This window comes from Leucoraja erinacea, chromosome 39 (assembly GCF_028641065.1).
Source record: "Leucoraja erinacea ecotype New England chromosome 39, Leri_hhj_1, whole genome shotgun sequence".
In the NCBI taxonomy this organism is placed as follows: Eukaryota; Metazoa; Chordata; class Chondrichthyes; order Rajiformes; family Rajidae; genus Leucoraja; species Leucoraja erinaceus.
This window is the reverse complement of record NC_073415.1, coordinates 9,641,606-9,669,207: the sequence shown is the minus strand read 5'-3', so window position 1 is coordinate 9,669,207 and position 27,602 is coordinate 9,641,606. Positions and strand designations below refer to the sequence as shown.

The 27,602-nt window shown below is 42.5% G+C and overlaps 2 protein-coding genes across 2 annotated transcripts in view; both read right to left on the bottom strand.

Moving 5' to 3' along the window:
• The window catches only part of LOC129714566 (interleukin enhancer-binding factor 3-like), a 40,706-nt gene extending 28,265 nt beyond the window's left edge, over positions 1 to 12,441 (bottom strand). Inside the window, 4 exon segments of the mRNA XM_055664274.1 lie at positions 1,394 to 1,420; positions 2,890 to 3,116; positions 4,809 to 4,998; positions 12,307 to 12,441. Of these exon segments, the coding sequence (XP_055520249.1) occupies positions 1,394 to 1,420; positions 2,890 to 3,116; positions 4,809 to 4,811 (257 nt within the window). The 5' untranslated portion in view covers positions 4,812 to 4,998; positions 12,307 to 12,441.
• A 3,401-nt stretch (positions 12,442 to 15,842) lies between these two features.
• LOC129714565 (choline transporter-like protein 2) overlaps positions 15,843 to 27,602 on the bottom strand; it is a 38,503-nt gene continuing 26,743 nt past the window's right edge. Inside the window, 8 exon segments of the mRNA XM_055664273.1 lie at positions 15,843 to 17,817; positions 20,061 to 20,145; positions 21,057 to 21,145; positions 21,804 to 21,874; positions 22,024 to 22,097; positions 23,647 to 23,750; positions 24,952 to 25,046; positions 26,800 to 27,062. Of these exon segments, the coding sequence (XP_055520248.1) occupies positions 17,726 to 17,817; positions 20,061 to 20,145; positions 21,057 to 21,145; positions 21,804 to 21,874; positions 22,024 to 22,097; positions 23,647 to 23,750; positions 24,952 to 25,046; positions 26,800 to 27,062 (873 nt within the window). The 3' untranslated portion in view covers positions 15,843 to 17,725.

The following is a 27,602-nucleotide window of genomic DNA, read 5'->3' as shown; positions in this document are numbered from 1 at the left end:
TCCCTCATTATATATGAGGGATATAATTATATTATATTATATCCCTCATATAAACTCTGTGCTTGTTTTGATATTTCATACAAGATTTGTCTCAAATCAATTTTCCTCCTTATGAGTTATTGCTGCTGGTTATGAATAAATTCAAAGCCCTCTGGTCTACTAGATCATGCTTCTTTGCATGCCCTAATTTGATTTATTATTCTTGACTTTTAGTTAACAATGGACAGTTCTCTTTTCTCATGGATTCCTCTTTCTAAATGAGATAAACCTCTGTTGAACGCCATGAACCAGTTGTATGAATATCTGCCAATGCGCACTCAATAATCTCTCACCTTATTTACCTAGCAGACAATTCCATCTTCAAACCATTATAAATGTCCTTATCATTGAAGACACTAGTCTTGGACCTGGAGTTGCATTGGGGAAATAGGTGAGTGGTGGAATATTGCGTTGGGGAAACGGGGCCCAACGGGTCAGGGGGGTAGGGAGGGGAGGGTGGGTGGGAGTGACCGACTGAGGGTTGGGGAAAGGAGAGGGAGGGAGAGAGTGGAGGAGGAGAGAAGAGGGAGGGTGAAGAGGAGGAGGAGGGAGTGTTGGGGGATGAGGGGAAATGAGCCATGCCAGCGCAGCTGGGGCTTGTGGGTGAGTGGTGGAATATTACGTTGGGCGAACAGATCATGTTGGGGGAACGGATGATTGGCTCCTGGGGAGGGGGGCATGTCAGATTTGTACTAATTATGCAGTATCCTGCAATAGCTGCACTGGTTACACAAATTGGCAAGTCAAATAAATTCAAGCGAGTATACTCTGTTCCAGGTTAAAAAATAACATTGAAATGTATATGGTACTTTTCACAACTCCAAAAGACTCCACAACCAATACTTCAGGAAAAAAGTGATAAGAAACATAGAAGCCAATTTGCACACAGCAGAATCCCCAAACATTACTGAGGCAGCAGTCGGATAAACTGTGGCATCGGGTTGGTTAAATATAAGTACAGAGCATCTTACGCTCAGAGGGTAGAGAGAATCAGTTTGAATGACAAAATGAGAAAGGCCACCACTATTAATTTTTGTTGGAGGAAATGAAATAAGATTTCCTAGAATCTTTCCACATGCACATTGCTACTTTGATAAACTACTGTAAAATGGCGTTCTAATTGAGGTTACAAATTTTCTAGGACTTATTTTGCAGTCACCAAGCCTCTCCTCCTTAAAAAAAAAATTAAACATGCAAGCACTATGGAGTCAGCTTGGTTAGAAAATAGTGGTTCAAATTGGAGTGTATGTAATTTTTTTAATCCACTTTTGTTATAGCAGCAGCAAAATTACAGAAATGATCACAGATCTAACGCTTCTGCAATAATCTAGTTTAATAATAAAATTTGGCATACATGGTAAAGTTGTCATGGTCTTCCATTCTGTGAAAGAAAAAGAAAAATAATTGGTTACGATAGAAATGCATACACCAGTTTGGTGCCAGCCATGCCTTAGTTAACAGTCATTTCATCAACTTGGGAAAAGGAGGCCAATCTACCCCTCAGGCTAGTTGCGAACCTAACTCAATCACATGCCACCATCCTCTGCCCCATATCCACACTCCCGCATACCCTTGATAACAAAGCTATTAATATCAAAAAGCCAAGAGATCCTCCACTATCCTTCGACTATAGAAAACATTACCTAATTCAATTAAGAAAAATAATTAGTTCTAACTTTGTAAAAAGATGCCAAATGTTCACCCTATACTCCGAAAACATCTCAAATTACCTTTAACAAGCAAAGGTCCAGGAACACAACTAATGCCAACAAAATGTTCCAAAGTTCCAAAAGGGTGGTGTGTAAGGGTGATTTAATGAGGCTTTTGTATAACTGCTGAAAAACCTCTACTTGTATCTTAATTCAAGGTAAAACTCAAAAATCATCTGGAATGTTAAGCAAATACCACCACGTGTTAATATTAAATTCTGTGGTCATCAAATTACTGCAGTGGGAACTTGCTCCACTAAATTGGCTAATCGGAGTCGTAGAGGTGTGAAACGGGCCCAACAGTTTATGCCGACCAAGGTGCCCACCTGAGCTAATCCTATATCCCCTAAACATTTCCTATCCACGAACTTGTACCTACCTTTACTACCTTATTCCACATACCTGCCACTGTGTTTCAAAAACATATCCCTCACACCCTCTTCAAAATCTTTCTTCTCTTAGCTTAAACCCATGCACATTAATTTTAATTCATCTACAATGTCGCCCTCACCTACCCCCAACACAGTCCTTCCCAATGCCCAGCCTCTTTCACTCCAGGAAAATCAGTCCAGCCTATCTACTCTAACTCAAGCCTTCCTGTTGCAGCAACACCCTCATGAATCTTTTCTGCACCCTTGTCTGTAAACAGACAACCTTCCTCAAGTGTCCACTACACCACCAATTTTCGTGTCATCCACAAAATGTATTAATTATAATGTATGACAAACAGGGTCCTAGTATTGCTTGCTAAAGCATTCCACTGGAGTCCAAACCTGTAAAATAACAGTGCTGCCACAGATAGACACAAATTGCTGGAGTAACTCAGCGGGTCAGGGAGCATCTCTGGAGAAAATTAATAAGGATGTTTTGGGTCAGGACCCTTCAGTCTGAAGAAGGGCCCCGATCCAAAACATCGCCTATCCATTTTCTCAGAAGATGCTACCTGACCTGCTAAGTTACTCCAGCACTGATTTGAACAGCTTCCTTCTCTGTTGCACCATGCAAAAATTTGATTTCTCGTACACATACAGCATTTCATCTACAGTGGAGTAGGACTGCAAGCAAGCACTAATCAACCTCTAAACAGGTTCCCATACTTTTTCTTGCTCCACCAGATAGCCATGACATAAATCTTACATACCCTTCCTTGTTCTCTCCCTCTGTTGCAGGCTCCTCAGTTTCTTCAGTGACTTCAGGTTTAGAATTGGCCTTCTCCTGCTCATCCAACCAGTCAGAAACTGCCTTCAATGCTCGTTCAGTATGTGACACCATATTCTGCACTGCTTCCAGTTCTTCTTGAGTTGGGTAGATGGCTGCATGTTTTGCCATTACATGCCGGTCATCATTGACAAAAATACGCATGGGACGCTGGAAGTAAAAAAAGAATCGCTACAAAACTTTTATATTCAGAACAGATAGACCATAGATAAAGCCAACATCAAATCTCTTTCTCTCTCGAGTTAGATTGTACCAACAGAAAAATGATCAATTATCTTAAGTATGGTGACAAACTCAAAGGCGATGGGACTTTTGCGGGCATCATCCAGATAATGCGCCATTTGCTAAATCTTTATCAGCTCTGAGAAATCACAGCCACAGATCAAATGTGCAAATAAACACAATTTGTTTTTTTAATCCCGTCTAATCAAGGAGCATTTGAACTGCCTTCTCTTTTCCATGCTCTAGTGCCACATCTACAATGCACTCAGCAGTGAGAATCACTAAGTACTAGAATGAAAAATAAATACTGAACTTAAAATAAAGATTTTGGAAGTTCTCTTCCATAATCAGGTTTAGATTCAGATTCAATTTTAATTGTCATTGTCAGTGTACAGTACAGAGACAACGAAATGCATTTAATGATCAATTAATCAGATTAAAACTAAAAAAGGTTACTGCACAGGAGATAATTTGGCCTGTCTAATCTATACTAGATCTACAAGCACAATCAAACTCCACTTTGCTGCTGCCATTCTACTTGGCCCCACCTGCCACCAGGACGGCACAGTGGTAGAGTAGCTGCATTACAGTTTAATCCTGACCACAGGTGCTGTCTATACAGAGTTTGTTCGTACTTCCTGTGACCATATGGGGTTTCTCCAGATACATTTTGGACCATGGGATGTTATTCCAATTAATACTTTAACACATAATTGGCCCAGATAATTAGGGCACACGGGATCCAGGCCAAGTTGGCTAAATGGATCAGTTAGACAATTAAGCAAAACACAAGCATTTTGGGAAGTCAAATAGAGATAGGATATGTACAGTAAATTGCAGAGCGCTAAGGAATGTTGATGAACAGAGGGGCTTTGGGGTCAGAGTCCATAGTTCCCTGAAAGTGGCAACACAGATGAATAGGACAAAAACATCATGACATGTTTGCCTTCAGAGCTCAACGACTGGATGGGGTATCAAAAACAGGAGGGATTTTTAAAAATATATACTCAGTGGTTGATATCTGGATTGCACTGCATGCAAGAGTAGTTTGAATGATCAACACATAGAAGAATAAGATCCAAATGCAAGCACATGGGACAAATGTAGATAAGGCAAGGTCACAAGAAATAATGGGCCAATTGGTCTGCTTCAGTGCTGTACGTACACCTTTTACTATACAATCCATCATATATATTTATTCCATTTGTATGGAAATAGAAGTGTGGTAAGATTCCCATCTATATACCAGAAGAGGTTATGTAGTAAAACTAGATAAGTAATCTTTAAAAAAAAGTAAATGCCATGGAAACAATAAATCTAAGCTACATTAAATTATGAAGGTCTAGTACATAATGCTCTGTTCAAATTAGTGTAGGATAAAATTAAGGGAATAACAAGTCCTGGAGAGAAAGGAACCGCAACCTCAACAGGGTTGTAGTGTGGTAAATAACAGATCAATAAATAACTTTGACGTGAATAAGCATAACTGCAGCTAGGCACAACAGCACTAGTCAATGACATTTTTTCAAAAATGCTGATTAACCTGTTTTTCCTGACTAAAATAAACCAATTTTTCAAGTCATCAAAGGAAACAAAAAAGTTAAATTATGGTATACTTACCATTTTGGCTTCAGTCTTCACCTGATCCTTCTTCTCAGGTTTTTGTAGCCTAGTGTGTTCCCGGTAAGGTTTATTTAGAGTTTTATTAAGTTTTTCTGGGGTTTTATAAATCTTTTCCAAGACCCTCAGGTGGTAAGATTTCAATTCCTCTTCACAGAGACAATTTTACCACAGATGCAACTCCTCGTATCTATGATTAAATAGAATGAATAAGAACTGTAGCTTCCATTATTAGGTAAAATGAATTCTGTGTGCATATTCAAAATGCAGCACAAATAACAAATTAGTTTGGATGAAATAAACCTTCAACATTTTAATTGCTCATACTAGAGAAGCTAAATCAGCTTTGAAGTTCCTAAATACCATTTATACAACTTGGACCCCAGGATCACATTCTGTAGGCCCAAACAATAGCACTCATTTGCCCCAAAGCATTTAAATTACAAAAGCTTGGACTACAGGCCAGCCAAGATTACAATAATTGGTGTTCAAGAAGGAACTGCAGATGCTAGAAAATCGAAGGTGCACAAAAAAAAAGCTGGAAAAACTCAGCGGGTGCAGCAGCATCTATGGAGCGAAGGAAATAGGCAACGTTGCCTATTTCCTTCGCTCCATAGATGCTGCTGCACCCGCTGAGTTTCTCCAGCTTTTTTTTGCGTACCTTACAATAATTGGTGTTTAGGTGGTAACATTTTAATTAGTTCCTCAACAATATATTCATTACAGAGGAGACAATCTTTTCACATCTCAAAATTTAACTCCCGATGCAACTTGTACCCTATCTCCAGGCTACTGTTTGGGGGCCTGTAGAATACTCCCATTAGGGTCTTTTTACCCTTACAATTTCTGTTCTATCCACAATGACTCTACATCCTCTGATTCTATGTCACCCCTCGCAAGGGACTGAATTTCATTCCTAACCAACCACCCCACCGTCTGTCTTTTTGATAGGATGTATACCCCCCCGAATATTCAGTTCCCAGCTCTGATCCTCTTGCAGCCATGTCTCTGTAATTCCCACAACATCGTACTTTCAAATTCTAACTGAGCCTCAAGATGTGACTGTGGTGCTGTTGATGGTGAGTGGGGGGAAGCTCTCCTAAAGTCTACTATCAATTCCACTGTCTTAAGAACATTGAGCTCCAGGTTGTTACAAAGGCACTTTAGACTCTGTGTCACTTTTGACTCTGCTGTAAAATTCAGTATATAAAATGAATCTAAATCTGTGATGAAAGTGTATAAAATAATCAAGAAAAAGCTCTCAGGACTCTTGATACACTTATCCTTCTCACCCAAATATGATCCAAAGCTGCATGTTGAGAAGATTGCCCAAAACTGCAATCAGTATCAAGAAACCCAAAGACTTCCCTCATTAACACATCACAAAAATTAGCATGTGTATAGTTAAAGAGCAATGTCAGACCAGAGAACTAAATTTGACATCTTAGAAACCCAACACAATCATCAAATAACTTCATCTTGATGTCAATCTGTGTCTGCAAGGTCACAGATCACTTCCTTTTGTTGCATATTGATTTTAAAATTTACATTCACAATGCAGATATTACTCGGAATATAAGCATCTATTGTAGATTACTAATTGTGCCCCTGAACCGAGTCACAGTGTAATGTCAACCACTCTGGCAAGTCTAGGTAATAATCAGCGACCAGAAATAGTTAAGGTTATTGGTGGAACAGGCGGATATTTAAATATATTTTACCTCTTCTGATGCTAATTCCAGATATCTACTGGAACTTATGCTCCCCACATGCCACCGCAGAATTTCAACTCAGGTTAATGGATCTTTGGTCCACAAATATGATTGCTAGCCCAAGAATGTAATTGCTATTCTGGCATTTCAATTGCTGTTGCTTCTTATTGAAATACTTAAGATAAACTGACTGATCCTTGAAATTTGGTATACTGGGTGCCATTATCCAACTCTTATTTTATATTCCAGACTAATTATCATTCAAATTTTTATTAATAGAAACATAGACATAGAAAATAGGTGCAGGAGTAGGCCATTCAGCCCTTCGAGCCTGCACCGCCATTCAATATGATCATGGCTGATCATCCAACTCAGTATCCTGTACCTACCTTCTCTCCATACCCCCTGATCCCTTTAGCCACATCTAATTCCCTCTTAAATATAGCCAATGAACTGGCCTCAACTACTTTCTGCGGCATTGAATTCCAGAGATTCACCACTCTCAATCTTCCTGCATCCAGCCTGTCCAACCCCTTAAGAATTTTGTACGTTTCTATAAGATCCCCCCTCAATCTTCTAAATTCTAGCGAGTACAAACTGAGTCTATCCAGTCTTTCTTCATATGAAAGTCCTGACATCCCAGGAATCAGTCTGGTGAACCTTATCTGTACTCCCTCTATGGCAAGAATGTCTTTCCTCAGATTAGGAGACCAAAACTGTACGCAATACTCCAGGTGTGGTCTCACCAATACCCTGTACAACTGCAGTAGAACCTCCCTGCTCCTAGACTCAAATCCTTTTGCTACGAATGCCAACATACCATTCGCTTTCTTCACTGCCTGCCACACCTGCATGCCCACTTTTAATGAATGGTGTACCATGACACCCAGGTCTCTTTGCATCTCCCCCTTTCCTAATCGGCCACCATTCAGATATAAGTCTACTTTCCTGTTTTTGCCACCAAAGTGGATAACTTCACATTTATCCACATTATACTGCATCTGCCATGCATTTGCCCACTCACCCAGCCTATCCAAGTCACCTTGCAGCCTCCTAGCATCATCCTCACAGCTAACACTGCCCCCCAGCTTCGTGTCATCCGCAAACTTGGAGATGTTGCATTCAATTCCCTCGTCCAAATCATTAATATATAGTCTCTGCTGGTGTACGATCGTCAATCTCTCTTAGATCTTCAACATAATGTCGGTGCGTTTGATTATCGCGAACATAATACCTTGCCCCCGTTCCTATCGGGAATCCCGACTCACCTGGACTGAGCCCTGCCCCGAAGGAAGCGTCGACGTCGCTGTGGAAAACGCGGCGGTCGACTGGTGAGGTTTAAATTGGGTGCGCCCGGACGCGGGCTTCTCCTCCGGGACTTTTAACTGGAACTCGAAAGCACATAACGCCAATTCTGGCCTACCTCCACTGGCTCCCGGTGTACTTTCGAGTTCATTTTAAAATTCTTTTATTTGTTTTTAAATCTTTGAATGGGCTCGCCCCGCCTCTCTGAGCTGCTTCATCCATCAGCTGCTCCTGGAGGTACCGAAGTCTAAGCGGAAGCTCAGAGGGAATAGAGCCTTCTCAGAGGGAATAGTTACTGCTCCGGCGCTATGGAACACTCTGCCGTTGCACATCAGACAGGCCCCCTCACTGTCCATCTTCAAAACCAATCTTAAAACATTTATATTCCTTGGCTTTTGACCCTGCTTGAGACTTTGTTCCTGTTTTAGTGCTTTTAATGTTTTTAATTTTATTGTTTTTACTTTCTCTTCTAGTTTTTATTGCCGTGTAATAATTTTTTGTCCATGATTAGTCATGTACAGCACTTGTGGCAACAGGGGTTGTTTTTAAAGTGCTCTATAAATAAAGTTATTATTATTATTACTCCAGAATCTAAATACAGCAAACATTGGGTGCAATTTTCTTGTTTTTGTGGCCTGACGATATGTTACTCGATTACTGTCATAGCATAGAAACAGCTCTAATCATATTCACAAATTAAATTCTATTTGACGCTCCCTTCATCATGATTGGCGTCTTCAAAATCGATGTTGAGACCGCATCCACAAACGTGTAAAACTCGTAGTTATTGTTCCCCCAGTTCTGAGCATTACTCTCCCAACCAGGATCAATCCTCCTTCTCAAATGTATATTGCTCCTTAAAGAACATATGATCAGCAAATGAGAAGGCAACTCTGCCACTGCAATTTATTGAAATGTAGAACCCATGCTGAAGAAGGATTTCAGCTCAAAACGTTGCCTATTTCCTTCGCTCCATAGATGCTGCTGCACCCGTTGAGTTTCTCCAGCACTTTTGTCTACCATTGCAATTTATTTGTTTGTTGCAATTTTATAACATTATGCTTGATCTGACTGTACCCTCAACTGTCTACCCATAGTAAATTGCATTACTTTACTTACCAAAAATCTACATGCCCTAAACAATCTGCTCCCATAGCCTTCAAGGAAGAGTGAACTCTCATGAAGCTTCAAACCAGTCAACCTTTTAAATAATGATCATAGTTCTAGATTGCAGTTCTGCAGAGAACTATACCAGTTACCACGATATACTTAATATGTACCATTGAATTCAGGATTTCTTTCTAGTTAATCAGGTTCAGTCAGTTATGTTCCGTTAAATTTAAATTGCAGGTTCACACAAGTCTCTGATGCCATGGAGAATGCACAGAACATTTTACAGCCACAAAGCAATTTTTTTCAAAAAGCACAAACAAAACAGTTTTGTTTTAATATTACTATTATTTCTTCAATTGCAATAACTCTAATTAAATCATTGATCAAATTGGCCGGATGCAAATTAATAACATGCTACGTTCATCGGTGTCACGGAAACATTATTTTAAAATTCACACAATAGCTGTTCAGCGGGGACTTGGTGAGCTGTAGGGCCTGTATCGCACGTCTTAAAGTTCAGTAAACAGTGCTTTGTGTGTGCTCAGTTAGCTTTCCAGTCAATTGTAATCTTCTACATGTTTATGGGGATTTACCATTAATTGTGCTAAGTCAAATGAAGATTATTGGATTCTCGTTGAAGGTGACCATCTTGTGGTACTTGTGAGACAAGAATGTTACTTGCCACTGACCAGCATGCCAGATGTTGTCCAGGTTCTGATGCATGCATGCACAAGCTGTTTCATATGAAATGAAACATATCAATTTAGTATACATTCTACCTCTGACCCTCATAATGGAGAGAAGGCGACTGAAGCCTAGAATAAGGCACAGGGAAGTTTTTAAAAATAATCAATAGAATGGCAAGAAGAAAGTTGGAAAGCGATTTTCTATGAAAGTAGATAACTAGAATTCATTGGCTAAAGGGAAATAAATGCAAATAAACCAAATGTTTGTATTTATATGAACACTTAACATTCAAGTTCTTAAAATGAATGTGTTCATTCTGCACAATGTCCCAAACAACCTTATCCAGGCTGGAAAGTTATACAAATCTATTGCATTCCCTAACAGGATCATGCAGCAATATTGTGGAGAGGAGACAAGTAGCCAATAATCATAACTATCGTCCTTTGTTAAGTATAATCCCAACCAGTAGCGTTCCATAGCTCCATATCTGCCCTACCTCCCTCTTTCCGCACTGTCAAATACTTTAGAATAAAATGGATGCAAGTTAATATTCCTGTTTAAAGAGGGAAAATATATCCATATTCAGAATCCACCATTGTCATCTTAATGCTGGTTAGCCCATGACTGGCCTTCACATTTCAATTTTCAAGCTAACAATATTTATATATATACTCCAATATTTAAGTGTGTATGTTTGACAGATTGAAAAGCAGACCAGATCATTGGGTTGCAAGTTCTACAATCAGGAAAGGTTCGGAATATAAAACATATGTTCCTCACATTTTAGCTGCATGTTGCATTTCCATATCAGTTTATATAGTACATAAAAAGTAAAAGAACAAGACAAACATCTGTGGAGATAGCATAGTATGTTCCAAATCCTGTCTGAAGATCACAGATTTAAATGTAAACCATGTTCTTAAATACACTTCTATTGGTATCTGACATTTTACTGCTATTTTTTCCAGCAACAAAACCATCTCACTTCACATACAAAATTCTATCCAAAGTGTAAAAGGTTTATGCACAATCTATTTTCCCCACCAATGGATATATAAACATCATGTACTGTTTAAAAATGTTCTCGTCTGTTCAATTAATCATTCCCATTGCTTCACAACTTCATTCATCTTACTATCTTTGCATCACATACCTCAATCTACTTCCAAAATCAGAAATGCCAGACAGTGATTACATGTAGAATTAGAAATATACATTGAAATATATGGTTTAATAGTTAAATGGGAGACAGGTACAAGATCTAAAAGATTATACCAAAACTTTCTTACACTTACAGTTGCACCCAATTCACAATTATGAATGAATGGATGCAGGATACAGGATGTAGGAAAAAAATTAAGATAGCCAGAGAACATGGGAGGCCAGGAGAATTATATAATATGAATGCTTGACTTAACGGGTGGAGGAAAGAGGGTTCAACAATACTTGTGAAGCCCAGAGGGAAAAGGCTGAAGGCTTTTCAAAATCTAAACTGAACAGCAGACTGCAGTGAATGTTAGCAGTCTGTGCCGCAGCTGGGTAACCTCTGATTTCCAAAGGAGGGTGAGTATTAATATTAGAGGTGTACAAAATCATGAGATGAATAGGTCGTTTAAGAAAGAACTGCAGATGCTGGATAAATCGAAGGAGAGCAATCGAAAATCAGAGATGATGTGCTTAAGATGAGGGAGGAGAGGTCTAAGAGGAACCCGAGGGGTATCTTTCTCACGCAAAGCGTGGTGGGTGTATGAAACGAGCTGCAGGAGTTGGTAGTTGAGGCAGGTCCTTTCGCAACGCAGCAGAGACAGATTGACTTTTGACTAGTACGGGTACAGAGACAACGACATGCAGAGGTTATGGTGAATAGGCAGGAGAATGGGGTTAGAAGAAGATAGATCAGCCATAATTGAATGGTGTAGTAGGCGTGCGCAGGAAACAAATATGTAGGGAGAATATGAAGAAGGGTTTCGGCCCGAAACGTTGCCTATTTCCTTCCCTCCATAGATGCTGCTGCACCCGCTGACTTTCTCCAGCATTTTTGTGTACCATTCATTTCTTCTCTCTAGAGATTTTTTTTTTTTTAATTCAAATCGTTTGCTATGTCGCTCTTCAAGGGAGATGCTAAATGCATTTCGTTGTCTCTGTACTGTACACTGACAATGACAATTAAACTTGAATTTGAATCTGAATCTGATGCTGCCTGTCCCGCTAAGTTACTCCAGCATTATCTCGACTCCGAATGGCCTAATTCTGCTGCTATCACTTGTGGACTTTATGAATGGAGACACGAGGGTAGAGGAGAGATGAGAGGCCCCGCCCCGGCCCTCTCCTCCTCCTGCGCCGCCATTTTGACCGCGGCCACTCGCCGCCTCATGTTCAGCTCAGGGCCACAAGGCAAGGTGGGGGGTAGGGGAGGGTGCGGAGTGAAGCCACACCGACCCACACACACACCATGATCTCCCCTGTACCGCGCTGCACCACCGCCCCCCGTTCTCCATCGCCAAACCCCCCGGGCCTAGGCCGCCAGTGTGACGCACTTTAGTTCGAGGGAGATCGAGGAGGGGGTGGGGGCGACGGCAAAGGGCCGATCTCGCAGCACCAGGCTGGGCCCCACCGTGAAGCTGCAGCTGCAGCCGGCTCTCGGTTGCCTTTGGGCCCGGTTCATTCACTCACTCACTCACCCGCTCGGTCGTTGTCTTTGCCGCCGCTCGCCACGGGGACAAGGACAAAAAGCCTCACGTGACCGCGCGCCGCCAACCGACCCTTTTTATCGCCTCGCACCGCGCGTGCGCAGGGGCCGGGCCCGGCCGACGTGATCCTCCCACGCGACGTCACCGAATCATTCAAACCGACCAATCGGCGGGCGGGAACGGACCGGCCCTTTGCGTCACTACGCGCGTTGCATGCCGGTGAATGTAGTCCCCCCGCTCCCCAAGCGATTGAACAATGGGTTAAAGAGGGAACTGCAGATGCTGGAGAATCGAAGGTTACACAGAAAAGCTGGAGAAACTCAGCGGGTGCAGCAGCATCTATGGAGCGAAGGAAATAGGCAACGTTTCGGGCCGAAACCCTTCTTCAGACTTGTCCATTCAGACATAACCCCATCCTCCTTCTCCATTCTTCAGAACAATGGGACAGCGTTGACACGCAAATAGATGGTCGACACAGAAAGATGCTGCAGTAGCTCAGCTGGAAGTTACCGAAACGTCGCCCATCCCTTCTCTCCAGCGATGCTGCCTGAACCAATTAGTTATTCCAGCATTTTGTGTCTATCTTCGGTGTAAACCGGCATTTGTAGCAATTCCTTCCTGCACAATTCCAATGCAATTGCACATTTTTGGGCAGTCTGCAGGCACCTGGCACATAAATAGAAGATAGACACAAAATGCTGGAGTAACGAACCCGAAACGTCGCCCATTCCTTCTCTCCAGCGATGCTGTCTGCACCAATGAGTTATTCCAGCATTTTGTGTCTATCTTCGGTGTAAACCGGCATCTGTAGCAATTCCTTTTCCTGCACATTCCCAATGCAATTGCACATTGGGCAGTCTGCAGCAACTCGCAGGCAGCTGGAACAGCATTGACACATAAATAGAAGATGGACACAAAATACTGGAGTAACGAACCCGAAACGTCACCCATTCCTTCTCGCCAGAAATGTCGCCTGTCCCACTGAGTTACTCCAGCATGTTGTGTCTATTTTCGATGTAAATCAGCATCTGTCGAACGTCCTACACATTTCCTATGCAATTGAACAATGATCAGTCTGCAGCAACTCGCAGGCAGCTAGAACAGTATTAACACATAGATCTCCTATTGCAGGCCGACGAATAATCAAAATAAATAGGATTTTTTAAACGGATGATTGGTTGTGGAAGTGGAACCATTGGCTTATTCCAATTAAAGACCTGCGGATATTTACACACAAAGGGGTTACTGAGGTTGCGGCCCGAAACGTTGCCTATTTCCTTCGCTCCATAGATGCTGCTGCACCCGCTGAGTTTCTCCAGCACTTTTGTCTACCTGGGGTTACTGAGACGTCTGTTATCAGAACGTTAAATGCCGCAGTGGGCTATTTGGCCCCTCAAGCCTGCCCTGCCGCTTAACAAATATAGTGTATCTTCCACGTAAATGCCATTACCCAATCCCATCCTATCCTTTCATTAACATTATCAATAAATCGATCAAATCTCCGCTTTGAATGTAATCAATGACAAAGTCTTCGAGGTCCTTTGGGAGGCCTAAATAACCTACTCCTCATCTTAATGCCGTGATCCATTTTTTTAAGAAGGAACTGCAGATGCTGGAAAATCGAAGGTAGACAAAAATGCTGGAGAAACTCAGCGGGTGAGGCAGCATCTATGAAGCGAAGGAAATAGGCAAGGGTTTCCTTCGCTCCATAGATGCTGCCTCACCCGCTGAGTTTCTCCAGCATTTTTGTCCCTCCCTATTTTTTACCTCCATTTATCGTCCTATACTTTGTAAACCATTTGACATGTAGACTGACCGGAGGATTAAGACACGAGATTCACAGAATATCGTTAGAGTGGATTTTTTAAAATAGCTTTGCCCAAAGAGTAGTAGCGGAGGGATGTTATTCTGATCAGTGCTGTTCACAGTGCTGGAATCTCTATTGTTACTGATTGTAGGCCGATTGGTAGTAGATCTGCAGACGAATTGGCAGAGTTGTGTACACAAGGAGATAGTTAGTTTAAAAAAAGCGTGCAGCATACTGCCTTTATTGATTGGAGCTTTGAATATAAAAGTTAGGAGGTCACATGGCCGCTGTATGAAACATTTAGGCTACATGCGTAGTTTTCTGTGCAGTTCTGGTTGGCACATTTCAGGCAGGAAGCAGTGGCTTTGGAGAGAGTGCAAAAAATGTTTACCAGGAAATTGCCTGGATTAGAGACTGTTTGGTATAAAGAGAGGATGCAAAACCTTGGATTGTTTCCTTTGAAGTGTCAGAGGCTGAAGGGCAACTTGATGGAAGCATATAAGGTTATGATGAGAGGCATAGATAGCATAGAAAGTCAGAATTTTTCCCAGGGTGGAAACATCAAACACTAGAGGGCATAGATATAAGGTAAGGCATACAAGTTTCAAAGAGAGTCGCATAGCACACTTTTTTTTAATTTTTTAAAACAGAGAATATAGTCAGTGCCCAGAACGTGTGCCAGAAATAGTGTGGAAGCAATAGATAATAGGTGCAGGAGTAGGCCATTCGGCCCTTCAAGCCAGCGCCACCATTCAATGTGATCATGGCTGATCATCCCCAATCAGTACCCCGTTCCAGCCCTCTCCCCATGTCTCCTGACTCTGTTATCTTTGAGAGCCCTATCTAGCTCTCTCTTGAAAGTATCCAGAGAACTGGCCTCCACCGCCCTCTGAGGCAGAGAATTCTACAGACTCACAACTCTCTGTGAGAAAAAGTGTTTCCTCGTTTCCGTTCTATTTGGCTTACCTCTTATTCTTAAACTGTGGCCCCTGGTTCTGGACTCCGCCAACATCGGGAACATGTTTCCTACCTCTAGCGTGTCCAAACCCTTAACAATCTTATATGTTTCAATAAGATCCCCTCTCAGACATCTGTGTAGCTGAATGTTGCCATTATAATTTACTGGATCCACCAACGCCATGCATGTAAATAAAAGAAAGTGGAGACAGTAATAGATGCATTGCATATCCAGACTCAAAATGCTGGAGTAACACAGCAGGGGAGACAGCATCTCTGGAGAGAAGGAACGGGTGACGTTTCGGGGTGAGGACCTTCTTCAGACTGTCCCGCTGAGTTACTTCAGCATTTTGTGTCTATCTTCTGTTTAGACATAGAAAAATAGGCGCAGGAGTAGGCTATTCAATATGATCATGGCTGATCATCTAAAATTAGTACCCCGTCCCTGCTTTTTCCCCATATCCCTTGATTCCTTTAGTCCCAAAAGCTAAATATAACTCTCTCTTGAAAACATCCAGTGAATTGCCTTCTGTGACAGAGAATTCCACAGATTCACAACTCTCTGGGTGAAGACAATTGTCCTCATCAGTCCTAAATGGCCTACCCCTTATTCTTAAACTGTGGCCCCTGGTTCTAGACTCCCCCAACATGGGACCATTTTTCCCACATCTATCCTGTCTATTCCTTTAGAATTTTATATGTTTCTATAAGAAACCAGCATCTGCAGTTGCTTCCTACGCATGATTCAATCAGGCACCTGGAATTGTGTTTGGAATGGTTTTTATAGCAGGAATCATTCTGGGAACAGTTTGCGAGAGACCAGTTATATATTGCTGCAATCGATCACATGAATACAAGACAGCCGTATTTTACAAAAGGAAGAGTATAGTTTTATTCATTGGTTGATAATGTGGGCATGCAAATGAGAGATTGTCTATATAGCACAATTGTCATATGTACAGGCAAGTAAATGTAGATATTTCTGTAGATATAAATCAGTTACCAGGACAAAGCAGTCCCATTTATACAGAAAAAGTATACATGTCATCTCTTAAAATAACAAACTTTTAAAAACATAAATGTAATAAAGGTGCTGTTTCTGCACAAGGCTAATTGAGGGAGGATTGTTTGAATTGAACAAGTCTCTCAAATGTATTAGGCATTTAAAAGAAGTCAATGCTTCACTCCTAACCTCAACATTTAGAAACAGGATACTGTTGCCCAGGCTCAGACGTCATGTGATGTAGGACTGTACTCATCAATCTTAAACCAAGTAACAGGATGGCAAGCATATTGTTTGATAAATGTGCCTGTGACAATGTGTGTAAAGGACAAGATTAAACCATTCCTAATAGACGAAAGCAGTTTGAAGGTATCCAGTACTGATGGACAAAACACATTTAAAATTAATTTGCAAGTTGCCAATGTTGTTGGCTCGACCAGCATTTATTGTGCATTCATAACTGCCCTTGGCAAGCCGTGGTGAGTCAGCTTTGTGAACATCTTAGCCCGTGTGTGGAGGTAATCCCATGTTCTTTCCCACAACTGGGTTTGCTAGGCTATTTTGAGGAGTTCTTAATAGGAGGAGGCACAACAACCCGTCTGTGCAAGGTTAGCTGATTTATATCCATAAAGCAATGAACCTGGTGGATTCTTACAACAATGTTGTACTCTCAGGAGGAGCATAGATAAAATGTTACTATCAGATACTAAATTCTGAATTATTTAATTAATTGTATTTAAATTCCCAACTGCCATGGTGGGTTCCGAATTGATGTTTCTGAACCAACAATTCAGGCTTTTAAATTACTTCAACAATAACAACATTTTCTTTTGTTTCGGAATTGGGAAGTTTAACATTCAATTTATTCGTCTCATCACTCACATGAGTTATACATTAGTTACACAAACCTCAGGGGCAAAACATTAGGTACATATCTTAAAAGTGATTTAAAGTAGTTTAATAGTCTTGTAGGGGGTGCACCTGCCATGCTGTGGACACTATTTGGGTGAGATGGTGGGGGGGGGTGGTGACAGGTGAAGATGAATGAAAAGAAGGTTTACTCTGTCTATGCTTACAGGTAGCTGGGATGTAAACCCCGTGTTGAACAACCCTGAATAAGTACATTTCATCGTCCTCTACAGCACAACATGCTACAACGTACAGCAACAAAGCTACGGCACACATGTGCCACAACTGATCAAAATACAGTTTTGGAATTTAAAGCCATCAGATCTGACATGCATAACCCATATGTTAATAATACCTTTGAATATATCTTCAGTCACTGTACGGTAATTGAAGCAAGGGCGTGCCTGGCACAATCACAGGTGAATGATCATCTCCTTTTTCCCCTCCAAATATAGGTAAAAAAATACAATGTCTTTCAGAGGACAATAACCTAACTTTATCTCAAACCACAACCCGTGTTTTGGCACAGCGTGAGATCACTGTAACGCACGTGAGGATCTCAGAGAGAGGACATCTGCCAATGGTGACGGTAAATCAAGCCTTGAGTTCAGATGTACTGTATTCTGTGTTCAGGCAATTTAGCTCCATGCACAGTTTATGATTTGGGAGATCTAATGAGGCTCCATGTTCTGAGTACAGGTATGTCCAGAGTTGCAAGCTGCACTCAGCAGTCATCATTTATTTTTCTTCTGCAGGAGTTCCATGAGTTCTTTGGGCATGAAATATGGTTTCTCAGGCGATCCATCGTGCCTCTCAAGGTCTTCCACTGCATGAACAGCAATGTCACATTTATAAGCAATAATCTAAAACGTCATTGGTTTGCATCCAGAAACTGAGCAATGTCAATACCCAAACCTTACTCTTTGGCCCACCACATTATAGCCTCTCAAACTCATGATTACACACAGAAAACCAAACTTTCTCAAAGCAGCTAAAAGATTAAAAGAAAATTATTCATTTCCACTGTTGATGTTAATGTTATACTGCATTAAAGTGCAAAATTATACCAGTAGTTGATTATATTGCATCACTTTGCAACATTACAAAGTAAATGGTACCATAAACTGAACACTCAGTGAAATTAAATCTAAGCTCCATGTTTACAAGAATCTTCAGAAAATGAGATTAAACTCCAACTTGATGAGCTTTTTATATAAAATCAACCCCAATAACTAACTCCCTAAGTTGTCACCAGCCCCTTCTTTCTCCATTAAAATTCTTATACACATGCAAATTGTTCATCTCAGTCTCCAACCCTGGGAAAGAATCGTAAATGCCTTACAACAGAGTTCTGGCACTCCCAACTTCACACTGTTTGGTAACATTACTAACGCAGGGAATTCTGCAGAGGCAAAGCAACAGTCGGTAGTTGAATGCAGGATCTTCTCTGGAAGGTGTCACTAATGGGTTCAACAGAGGTTTAATGAAAGTGACTGTGTCTCATCCAGAAGCTCGCTGTCACTCTTGTAACTCCGGTGCTTCAGGCGGGTCCACATTCTTTTTGTACAAAATGTCTCGCAGCTCCAGTGATGAGTAGTAAGGTCTCTCTGGAGAGCCGTCATTCCGTTCCAGATCTTCACCTGGTTGCCCCGACAAGGAGACAGCCGCAGAGGGAAAGCGTGAGAATCCAAGCACAGTCCCCGTGCAGAAGTGATGAATGGAGGACGAGGCGACAGTAAGACAGGAAAGAAAGGAGAGAGTAAAAAAGAGAAAAGAGGCAGATAATAATCAGAGCCACCAAAAGGAAATCATGCCACATATAGACAAATATAGACAGCTCAGGCTCTCAAACTGACAATTAGCATTGAGAGATCAGGGAAAACAGGTAGCTGGAAATACAAGTGCATCAACATGTGTAAAGAGGGAGTGGCTGGTTCATGCTTGCAGTGTGAAACCCCTCATCAGATGCTAGCAAATCTGGTGTGTGTTTCAGTATTCCCCTCACTCTTCTACTGGTAATTTGGAACTTGTTCTGGTCTAGTCAAACACACCAGGAAATAAACAAGGTGCCCATTAATTTGACAGGGCAGAATTTAGTTAAGTATGCTGACAGAAGCCCCACTTTCACCTTCATTCAACTCTACAACATACCCAAGTGCTGATTTCTTCTACATTTGCAGATGCATACACTGGTATTATCAGGAACAACTCGAGGCTGACTATCTTTGGGTCTGATGGGTCTCGACCCGAAACATCACCCATTCCTTTTCTCCAGAGATGCTGCTTGTCCCACTGAGTTACTCCTGCATTTTGTGCCTGCCTCAAGGCTGACTACGAAGATAGACACAAAATGCTGGAGTAACTCAGTGGAACAGGCAGCATTTTTGGATCTTCACCGGATGAGAAGGAGGCCATTTATCTCCTCGAGGGGGTCCTTCCATTCAATTAAATCATGGGCAGTCTATACGAAAATTATAAACCAACGTAAACTTGTCTTCAATTGATAGCCACGTAACAGGAAACCCTGGAGATCAGGAGCAAGTGCTCTTAGCTAATTCTCGCATTATAAATTTATGTTCATAAGTTCTATGAGCAGAATAAGGCCGTTCAGCCCATCAAGTCTGCCATTCAATCATGGCTGATCTCTCTTTCCCTCTCAAAGCCATTCTCCTGCCTTTGCCCCATAACCCCTGGCACCCTTACTAATCAAGAATCTGTCAATCTCCGCCTTAAAAATATCCATTGGCCTCCACAGCCTTCTGTGGCAATGAATTCCAAAGATTCACCACCCTCTGACAAAATACATTCCTGCTGAGATCAATTGATGTATTGATAGATCCTCCTGGATGTGATTAGCTAATTGAGCAGAGACTGGGGACCAGTCTGGGGACTGAGCACTTTGAGATGAAAAAAACATCTTAACATATGAATAAATTACCAAATCAAACTTAGTTCATATTTGCCAGTTCAGTCATTGAATTAAGATAATTATTAACACTTCCACTGAACCACAAACAATCAGAACTCAAATGCAGTTGAGAAACACAAATGCTCAAGTGGGATACTCACAGAAACAGAGGAACAGTGTGTCCACACACATAGCATAGACACTGAAGAACCCATGTGCAACGAGATAGGAGCCAACCATAAGAGTCTGCAACACAGAACAACAGGAAGATTAAAGGCTCAGTCTACTTTACGACAACTGCTAGATGATCCATTCGCATCCAATATCATCGCACCCTAGATCAATTAAATGTGGCAGAACAATATTATTAATCACAGATAACATTCTCTACATTACTGTTATTGACATGTATCTCACCACCTTGAGATGTCAAACATTTCACAATTGTCAGTCATGATTATCCTTTAAATGTACCCTTTCTCCTCTAGTACTCTGAACACATCACATCTCCTCTGGGCTGCTAGCCTTTGAAGCTTTGGCAGGTAGTTATTCTTGCTGTAGGACTGCAAGTGTTAGCACATTCTGATGGACTGCAGCTAAAATCAGCCCTGGTTTAATCTGCTGTATGTACACACAAGCACAGTGTGTGTACATACAGCCTGTACAGACGCAGGCCTTCCCCAATCCAATAGACAATAGGTGCAGGAGTAGGCCATTCAGCCCTTCGAGCCAGCACCACCATTCAATGTGATCATGGCTCATCATCCTCAATCAGTACCCAATTCCTGCCTTCTCCCCATATCCCCCGACTCCACTATCTTTAAGTGCCCTATCTAGCTCTCTCTTGAAAGTATCCAGAGAACCGACTTCCAATGCCCTCTGAGGCAGAGAATTCCAGACTCACAACTCTCTGTGAGAAAAAGTGTTTCCTCGTCTCCGTTCAATGTTCTGAACCCATATGTAAAACCAGCCAAGATCAGTTAACTAGCACAGCAAAGATTAAAGTTGTGGCACCTTGCTAATCTGTGCATCTCAGGTACTCATTGCGTATCAGTGGAAAACTAACAATGGTGCTCGTTCGTGGAGCTGTGCTATCAGAGCCACAGCAGAAAGGTGTGTGCGGGCTGTGCTGCATTTAACACAAGTGACTCTCTCACCATCAGTGGAAGCCAGTAATAATTCAGAGTTGGTGACTTGTCCTCCAGTATCGATATTCGATTAGTGAAGAAGAAAAATCCAAGGATGCCTGATGAAGAGAGCAAGATTAAATCACTGAGCGATCAACTTCAAAGCATAAGCCCACATCGACAGGTTGAGGAAATGGCCTGAGCACACTCAGAATAATCCTCACAATAACTGGGATCTGAACTCAACGTACATGTTAATGCCCTAGCCCCACCCTCAAGCCTTTACTGGTTCTGATCTTATATGGCTGTAGTGTTAATTTATGAGCTTCTACAGCAAGCATTAGTAGTTTATTACACAGACTCCAGGTCCAAACCCAACCCCATGGAAAAATGATCAGCAAAGCGAACCCCAGCTTCTTCTGCCCTTGAACCCAGGACACAGACCTGCAGCAGCAGTCACTGTCTGGCCAAGATCAACAAATGTATAGTGGAGCAGGTCCCAAGGAGCAGATTTCCATCTTTCTACAGTCTGGAAACACTGCATGCCACATCAAGCTGTACATGGTCTTCTGGTGCTATCTTCATCAAACTGCTCCTGCTCAGAGTGATCACAGAACAGTCCCAGCAAGGGCGCAGGGAATGGGAAACTTCCCAGCAAGAAAGGCAAAGATGGGAGGCCCCCTGACGTGGGAGCGTGGATCTGCCAGGCAGGGAGAGGGAGGCAGGTAGTCCTGTCCAAGGGGTGGAAGCAAAGGTGGAATAATTGTGTGCACTGACCCACTGCTCCAACAATGAGTAGCTTGCCAAGGAGCAGAAGGAAATCCGTGACTTTGTCCAGAACCACCACTCTGTGGGGGGAGAAGATAGATTAACACCGATTAACGAATTGCAGCCAAATTGTTTCAGCAAATCCCCTTCAACACTCCCTGTTCCCCCATTCACACACAGTTGACGTTTCTCACACTCATCAATCTACGTTACACCTGTTCATACCTACCGGATGATATTTCTCATCAGCAGGAAGAATGCATTCTTTGCCGAAGTGCAGAAGTTGTTCCCATAAATTGCAATCTGGTGAAGCAAGAGAAAGAGTGATAGCAATGATGGTGAAAATGATGGGTTTATTCATTTATATCATCTCTTCTTCTTGCGTATGGCATGCACAGCCTAAAGTTGTAGGACAATTTGTTCTATTGATCTATTTGATTGTGCACACCAGGTTGATTGCATTCGTCAAAACAGGGCGGACCACGTGAAGGTTGCAATCTCCCACCCCCAGTTATATCTGTAGTGACCCCTATCCCATGTGCTATGTTCTATTTATTACCTCAAACAATTAAGTGTTTTTCCCTCCTCTCTATCCTGTGCCCCTCCAGCCCGTCGCACACCCATTTCTCCAACAGACCCCCCTTTCCCCCCCCACCTTCTGCCCCCTTCCACTTCTAGGCGGCGCGACTCTCGTCAGCAGCGGCTTCTGCAGCCCGTCTGCGTTTTTATTTTTTTTTGTCTATGTTTCTATGTAGTTTTTGTTATTTTTTGTTGGGGTGTGTGTGTGTGGGGGGTGGGATGGGAGGGAGGGGGTAACTTTTAAATCTCTCCCTGCACGGGAGACCCGACCTTTTCTTTGTCGGGTCTCCGTTGTCGTTGGGGCTGCAACGAGGAGCGGCCTCCAACAGGAGAAGACCGGGGACTCTGGTGCCGACGACTCACCTCACCGTCGCGGAGCTGGCCGAGTCCAGAGCGGGTGGAGCGGTGGTGGAGCGCTGCTGCTGCTGCGGCCCGACCTCCAGAGATTCGGAGGCTGCAACTGCGGGTCTGGCGGACGGCGGCACCGGGAGCCCGCGGGTCCCTGGAGGGAGACCGCTTTTCAGGGCTCCCGCAACGGCGACTTCTCCCGCCCGAGTTGCGGGGTTGAAGAGCTCCTGGAGCGGGGCCTTACAGCACCGCCCCGCGCGGCTTGGAATGGCCGCGGGACTCTGCGAGCGCACGCCGGGGGCTCTAACATCAAGACCCGGTGTGCGACCTTGCACCACCCGGCGTGGCTTTAATGGCCGCGGGACAATCGCCATCGCCAGCCGGGGGCTTTGACTTTGACTCTGACATCGGGGGGGGAGAGTGCAGTGGAGAGATAAGTTTTTTTGGCCTTCCATCACAGCAATGTGATGGATGTTTATGTAAATTATGTTGCGTCTTGGGTCTATTTGTTTGTAATATATGGCTGCAGTAACGTCATTTCGTTTGGACCTCAAGGGGTCCAAATGACAAATAAATTGAATCTAATCTAATCTAAATCTAATCTTCTATCCCTCTCTCTGGCTTTACATTTCACTTCTCTTTTGGGGTTCCAGTTAGAGTTTTAAAGCAAAGCAGACAAATGAACAGAGAAAAACAGGCACAGTCATCATCTGAAATAAAAGTAACATGATCAGCACCAGGGAGAGGATAAGGTTTGTGCAACAGGGAGACAGAGACAAAACCCAGATAAAGGACCGACTTAGACTCATTGCTATAGATAGGAAATCTCAGAAACAACAATGTTAATGACCAATTTTTATACTGGCAAGAAGCCCAAGCTGAATAATTCCCATGTGCCAATAAAAAACATAATGTAAACACTCACCATGATATAAGCGTTCCTGTTCAAAAACTTCAAGAATTTCTCCAGACACCAGAAGCAACATTTCATGCAGGATAATATGAATTTTGCAACTTTATTCTGTGCAGCTGCAAACCATAATAGACACAGAATACAACTGTTATCCTGTTCTCAACATAATGGACATCCCATCCAACCTCAACAGATCACCCAGTCCAAGTCAAAAACAATCTCAGAAATAAAAGAGAATTTACCTCTGACTTTCTGATCTATAAAACGGAAATCAGGGATATGGAGGTTTCTTAGGTTTTATGCTTCCAGTTGTGATTTTAGTCAACAGCAAAGTAAGTTTGAGATGCAAGAGGAACTACACATCTGCTCCCAATATTATTCATTACGGCATCAACTCTATATTAGCCTTCAATCGAAGAGTAACATTGCGTTTATAGTGTCCCATTGCCAAGGCAGTAATTTCTGGTGCATTCATAGTTTTTTTCCATCTTCTGTACGTTGGTTGCTCACGTCAGTTATGTGAATATTTACATCACAAGCAGAGGACTCGGCTTCTGCCCACTGTCTGTCAGAGCCAGAGAATAGGACACCAAAGGGAATCTGCGAATCCCAGCAACCCAGCATCTAACCTTCGGAAGACTGTGCATTTCTGTAAAGTAAACCAAACTCGACCAAAGAACTAGTAGGGACATGGCAAGGTCGCTGCCATGCCTTGCACTGGGGAGGAACAAATTATCACGAGTGTTTCTAGACTGCTGCTTGGTCCATGCTTGGAAGAGCATTGGATCAGTCTCAGATCTCACCCTCCTTACTGGTAACAAACTATTGGCACTATATATATATATATATATATATATATATATATATATATATATATATATATATATATATATATATATATATATATATATATATATATATATATATATATATATTGTCCATCTGATTATTTATTTGCATATGCAGAACCCCATTCTAGTGCGTGGAAGCAACATCAACAGGGGGGGGGGGGGGGGGGGGGGGGGGGGGGGGGGGGGGGGGAGAGAAGGGTGATTAGTGAGATATTGCCCCCATAGCAGAAGCGTCCACGTCGCGGGGCTGGAAACTGGAAGTATCCTGAGCTAATTCCGCTATCAACATCATCTATTGAGACAAGTGATGGCTTCCACTGATTGTCGCTGGAAGCTTACATCCTTTTCAGGATGGAAGATGACAGCGAGGTCAACCTTTGTAACAAGATGGACGTGAAAAGATGAAGAAGAGTGAGATAGTGTTTGTGGGTGCATTAGATAAAAGGGAAAGTTTAAATGGTTATACCTCTGACTTTCTGATCTATATATTCCAATAGAACTCTGATGGTCTGGACAATGGCCAAGATGAGCGACCCAAACGCCAAGGAGCCGACATGGTATCTGCAGGTACAGAGAGATGCAGTTAAAATGAATGGGAAAGAAAATATCAAAAGCATTCCAATGTCAGATAGGAATTACAAATCGTAGCACTTGGTAACGTATAGCTTTGTCCCAGGTCAGCAATTCCTGCACCATTAAAGCCTACAACGGCCCCATCTCAAGCACAAGAAGCCAGTGAGATTCCCTCCACTCTAGGAAGTGTTTCTCACCAATGGTACAAGTAGAGATTTAAACCCAGATAGTTATTTTGTGAATGTTGATCCAAACACCTTCTGAACACAATTCAACAAAACATGCTTGAAATATAGAAATAGTATATAGAAAGACTGGATATACAAACCATGTGCAGCATAGCTTAAATAAATAAAACAATCTGCTGGAGGAACTCAGTGGGTCAAGAAATATTTGTGGAGGGTAAGGAATTGTCAATGTTTTGGGTTGAAATCCTGCATCAGTAGCCCATAGATGCTGCTCGAACCATTGAGTTCCTCCAGCAGATTGTTTGTTTCTCCAGATTCCAGCATCTGCAGTCTCTGCCCCAATGATGATAGAAAATCCGCACTTGGTTTCATCTTGTGATCGCCACAATGTCCACCATTTCTTGATTTCAGTCATTACATCCACCGTTTCTCATCTCCACTCCACATGTACGGGTCACCGTCTCTCTTTCCTATTTTACCTTCCCCATTCTTTGCTCCTTCAGAAATACTGCTCCCCTTACAAAACCAACTAGGCCTGAAATTCTAAAGTGCACCTGCACTTCTTCAACAAGCCAGTGGGCGGCGCACACAGCAAACGCAGAACAACATGTTTAATGTTTAAGAGGGAACTGCAGATGCTGGAGAATCGAAGGTTACACAAAAAAGCTGGAAAAACTCAGCGGGTGCAGCAGCATCTATGGAGCGAAGGAAATAGGCAACGTTTCGGGCCGAAACCCTTCTTCATGTCTGAAGAAGGGTTTCGGCCCGAAACGTTGCCTATTTCCTTCGCTCCATAGATGCTGCTGCACCCGCTGAGTTTCTCCAGCTTTTTTGTGTAACAAACAACATGTTTAATGCCTGTTTAATGATTTGTTAGAACGTTAACAGAAGCAGACTCACACAGGCTCACTTCAGCACCACATAACAACACCTCGTATTCCACTTGGGGCGCTAACAATCCAATGGTATAGTTTTGTTTAGTTATACAGTGCGGAAACAGGCCCACCGAGTCTGGCTTATCTTACACATGATGTAATGGGCCATCTCCACCCATTCAGGAGGCCAAATTAAAGATAAAGCACTATAGATTTTTCTCCCATCCCCTTCATTCTTTCCTTTGGTTTCACAATTTAACCCTTTTGTCTTGCATCTTTTTTTGATTTCCAGCCTTTATCCAACCAAATGGACCCCCCCTCTAACCCCCCCCCCCCCCTTTTACCTGCCATGCTTTGTCCTGCCTCTCCTCTCTTCCAGCTTTCAAAACCCCCCCCCCCCCCCCCACACACAATCAGTCTGAAGTTCCAACCCGAAACGTCACTTATTCATGTTCTCCTGGGATGCTGCTCACCGCTGGGTTATTCCAGCACTGTCTTCTTTTGTAAACCAGTGTCTGCAGTTCCTCGTTTCTACAATAGATCTTCCGATAGCTCAGGAGGTCAAGGGACATGGAACAAAGGTAAACATTGCTGATGTGCAATCAGACAACGTCCGATTGAATGCTGGTGTGTGGTGTGAGGTGCTGGAAAGTCACTTACTGAGTCCTAAACTCTTACCTGAGAGCTCGTCCCATTGAAGCCATCACAGGAAACTTTGGCATGTCTGCTGGTTTATTGAAGGCCCAATAGTAGGAGGCAAATGCACCCGCTAAGATAATTTCTCCCAGGGCAATGGTAAAATTGACGAGCCAGAAAAAGAGGAAGACGTTGTAGAATTGAAATACTATGAGGTACCGATGATAATAGGACTCGCCTCCATAGAATGCAAATGAACATTGCGCTTCTGCGCATCCTTTTTTAACAATAGAATCAATGAAAGTCTGCAATTAAGAGAGATCACAGATTATAGTACGACTTTGTTCATGGAAGTAATTACCACATAAATCGTGTTGGATAAATGCTCTGACACTGGGTTATAGTTGCGAGCAGTGAAAGGAAATTGTCAATCATGTCTTCTCCATTATAAGCCACAGGCTGTATTTCTTGACATTTCTCCCATCAGATTAACACCAGCATGAACATTCCACTATTGCAATAAATTGTTAACCGTGTATTTCCATCATAATCTGCTCAGACTTCTTATTAGACACTTTACACATGCAATACCAAGAACCTTCTTCCAGCCCAACATCGGCAGATGCACGACACAATACAGCACTAGATCAGATAGATCCCTCTAGCTAGTCAATGGCAGCTTGTTGAGGCGTGAACCACATAAAGGGAATTTGAAGTCGGAAGATTAAGCAGGAGCCAGTTGAACAGTCCTACACCAGAAAAAGGGATTTGACCATTGAAGGAAATGTAATTAAAGCTGCATTAGATGCTGTATTGGTTCAATACAGCTATGGACAGGGACAAAA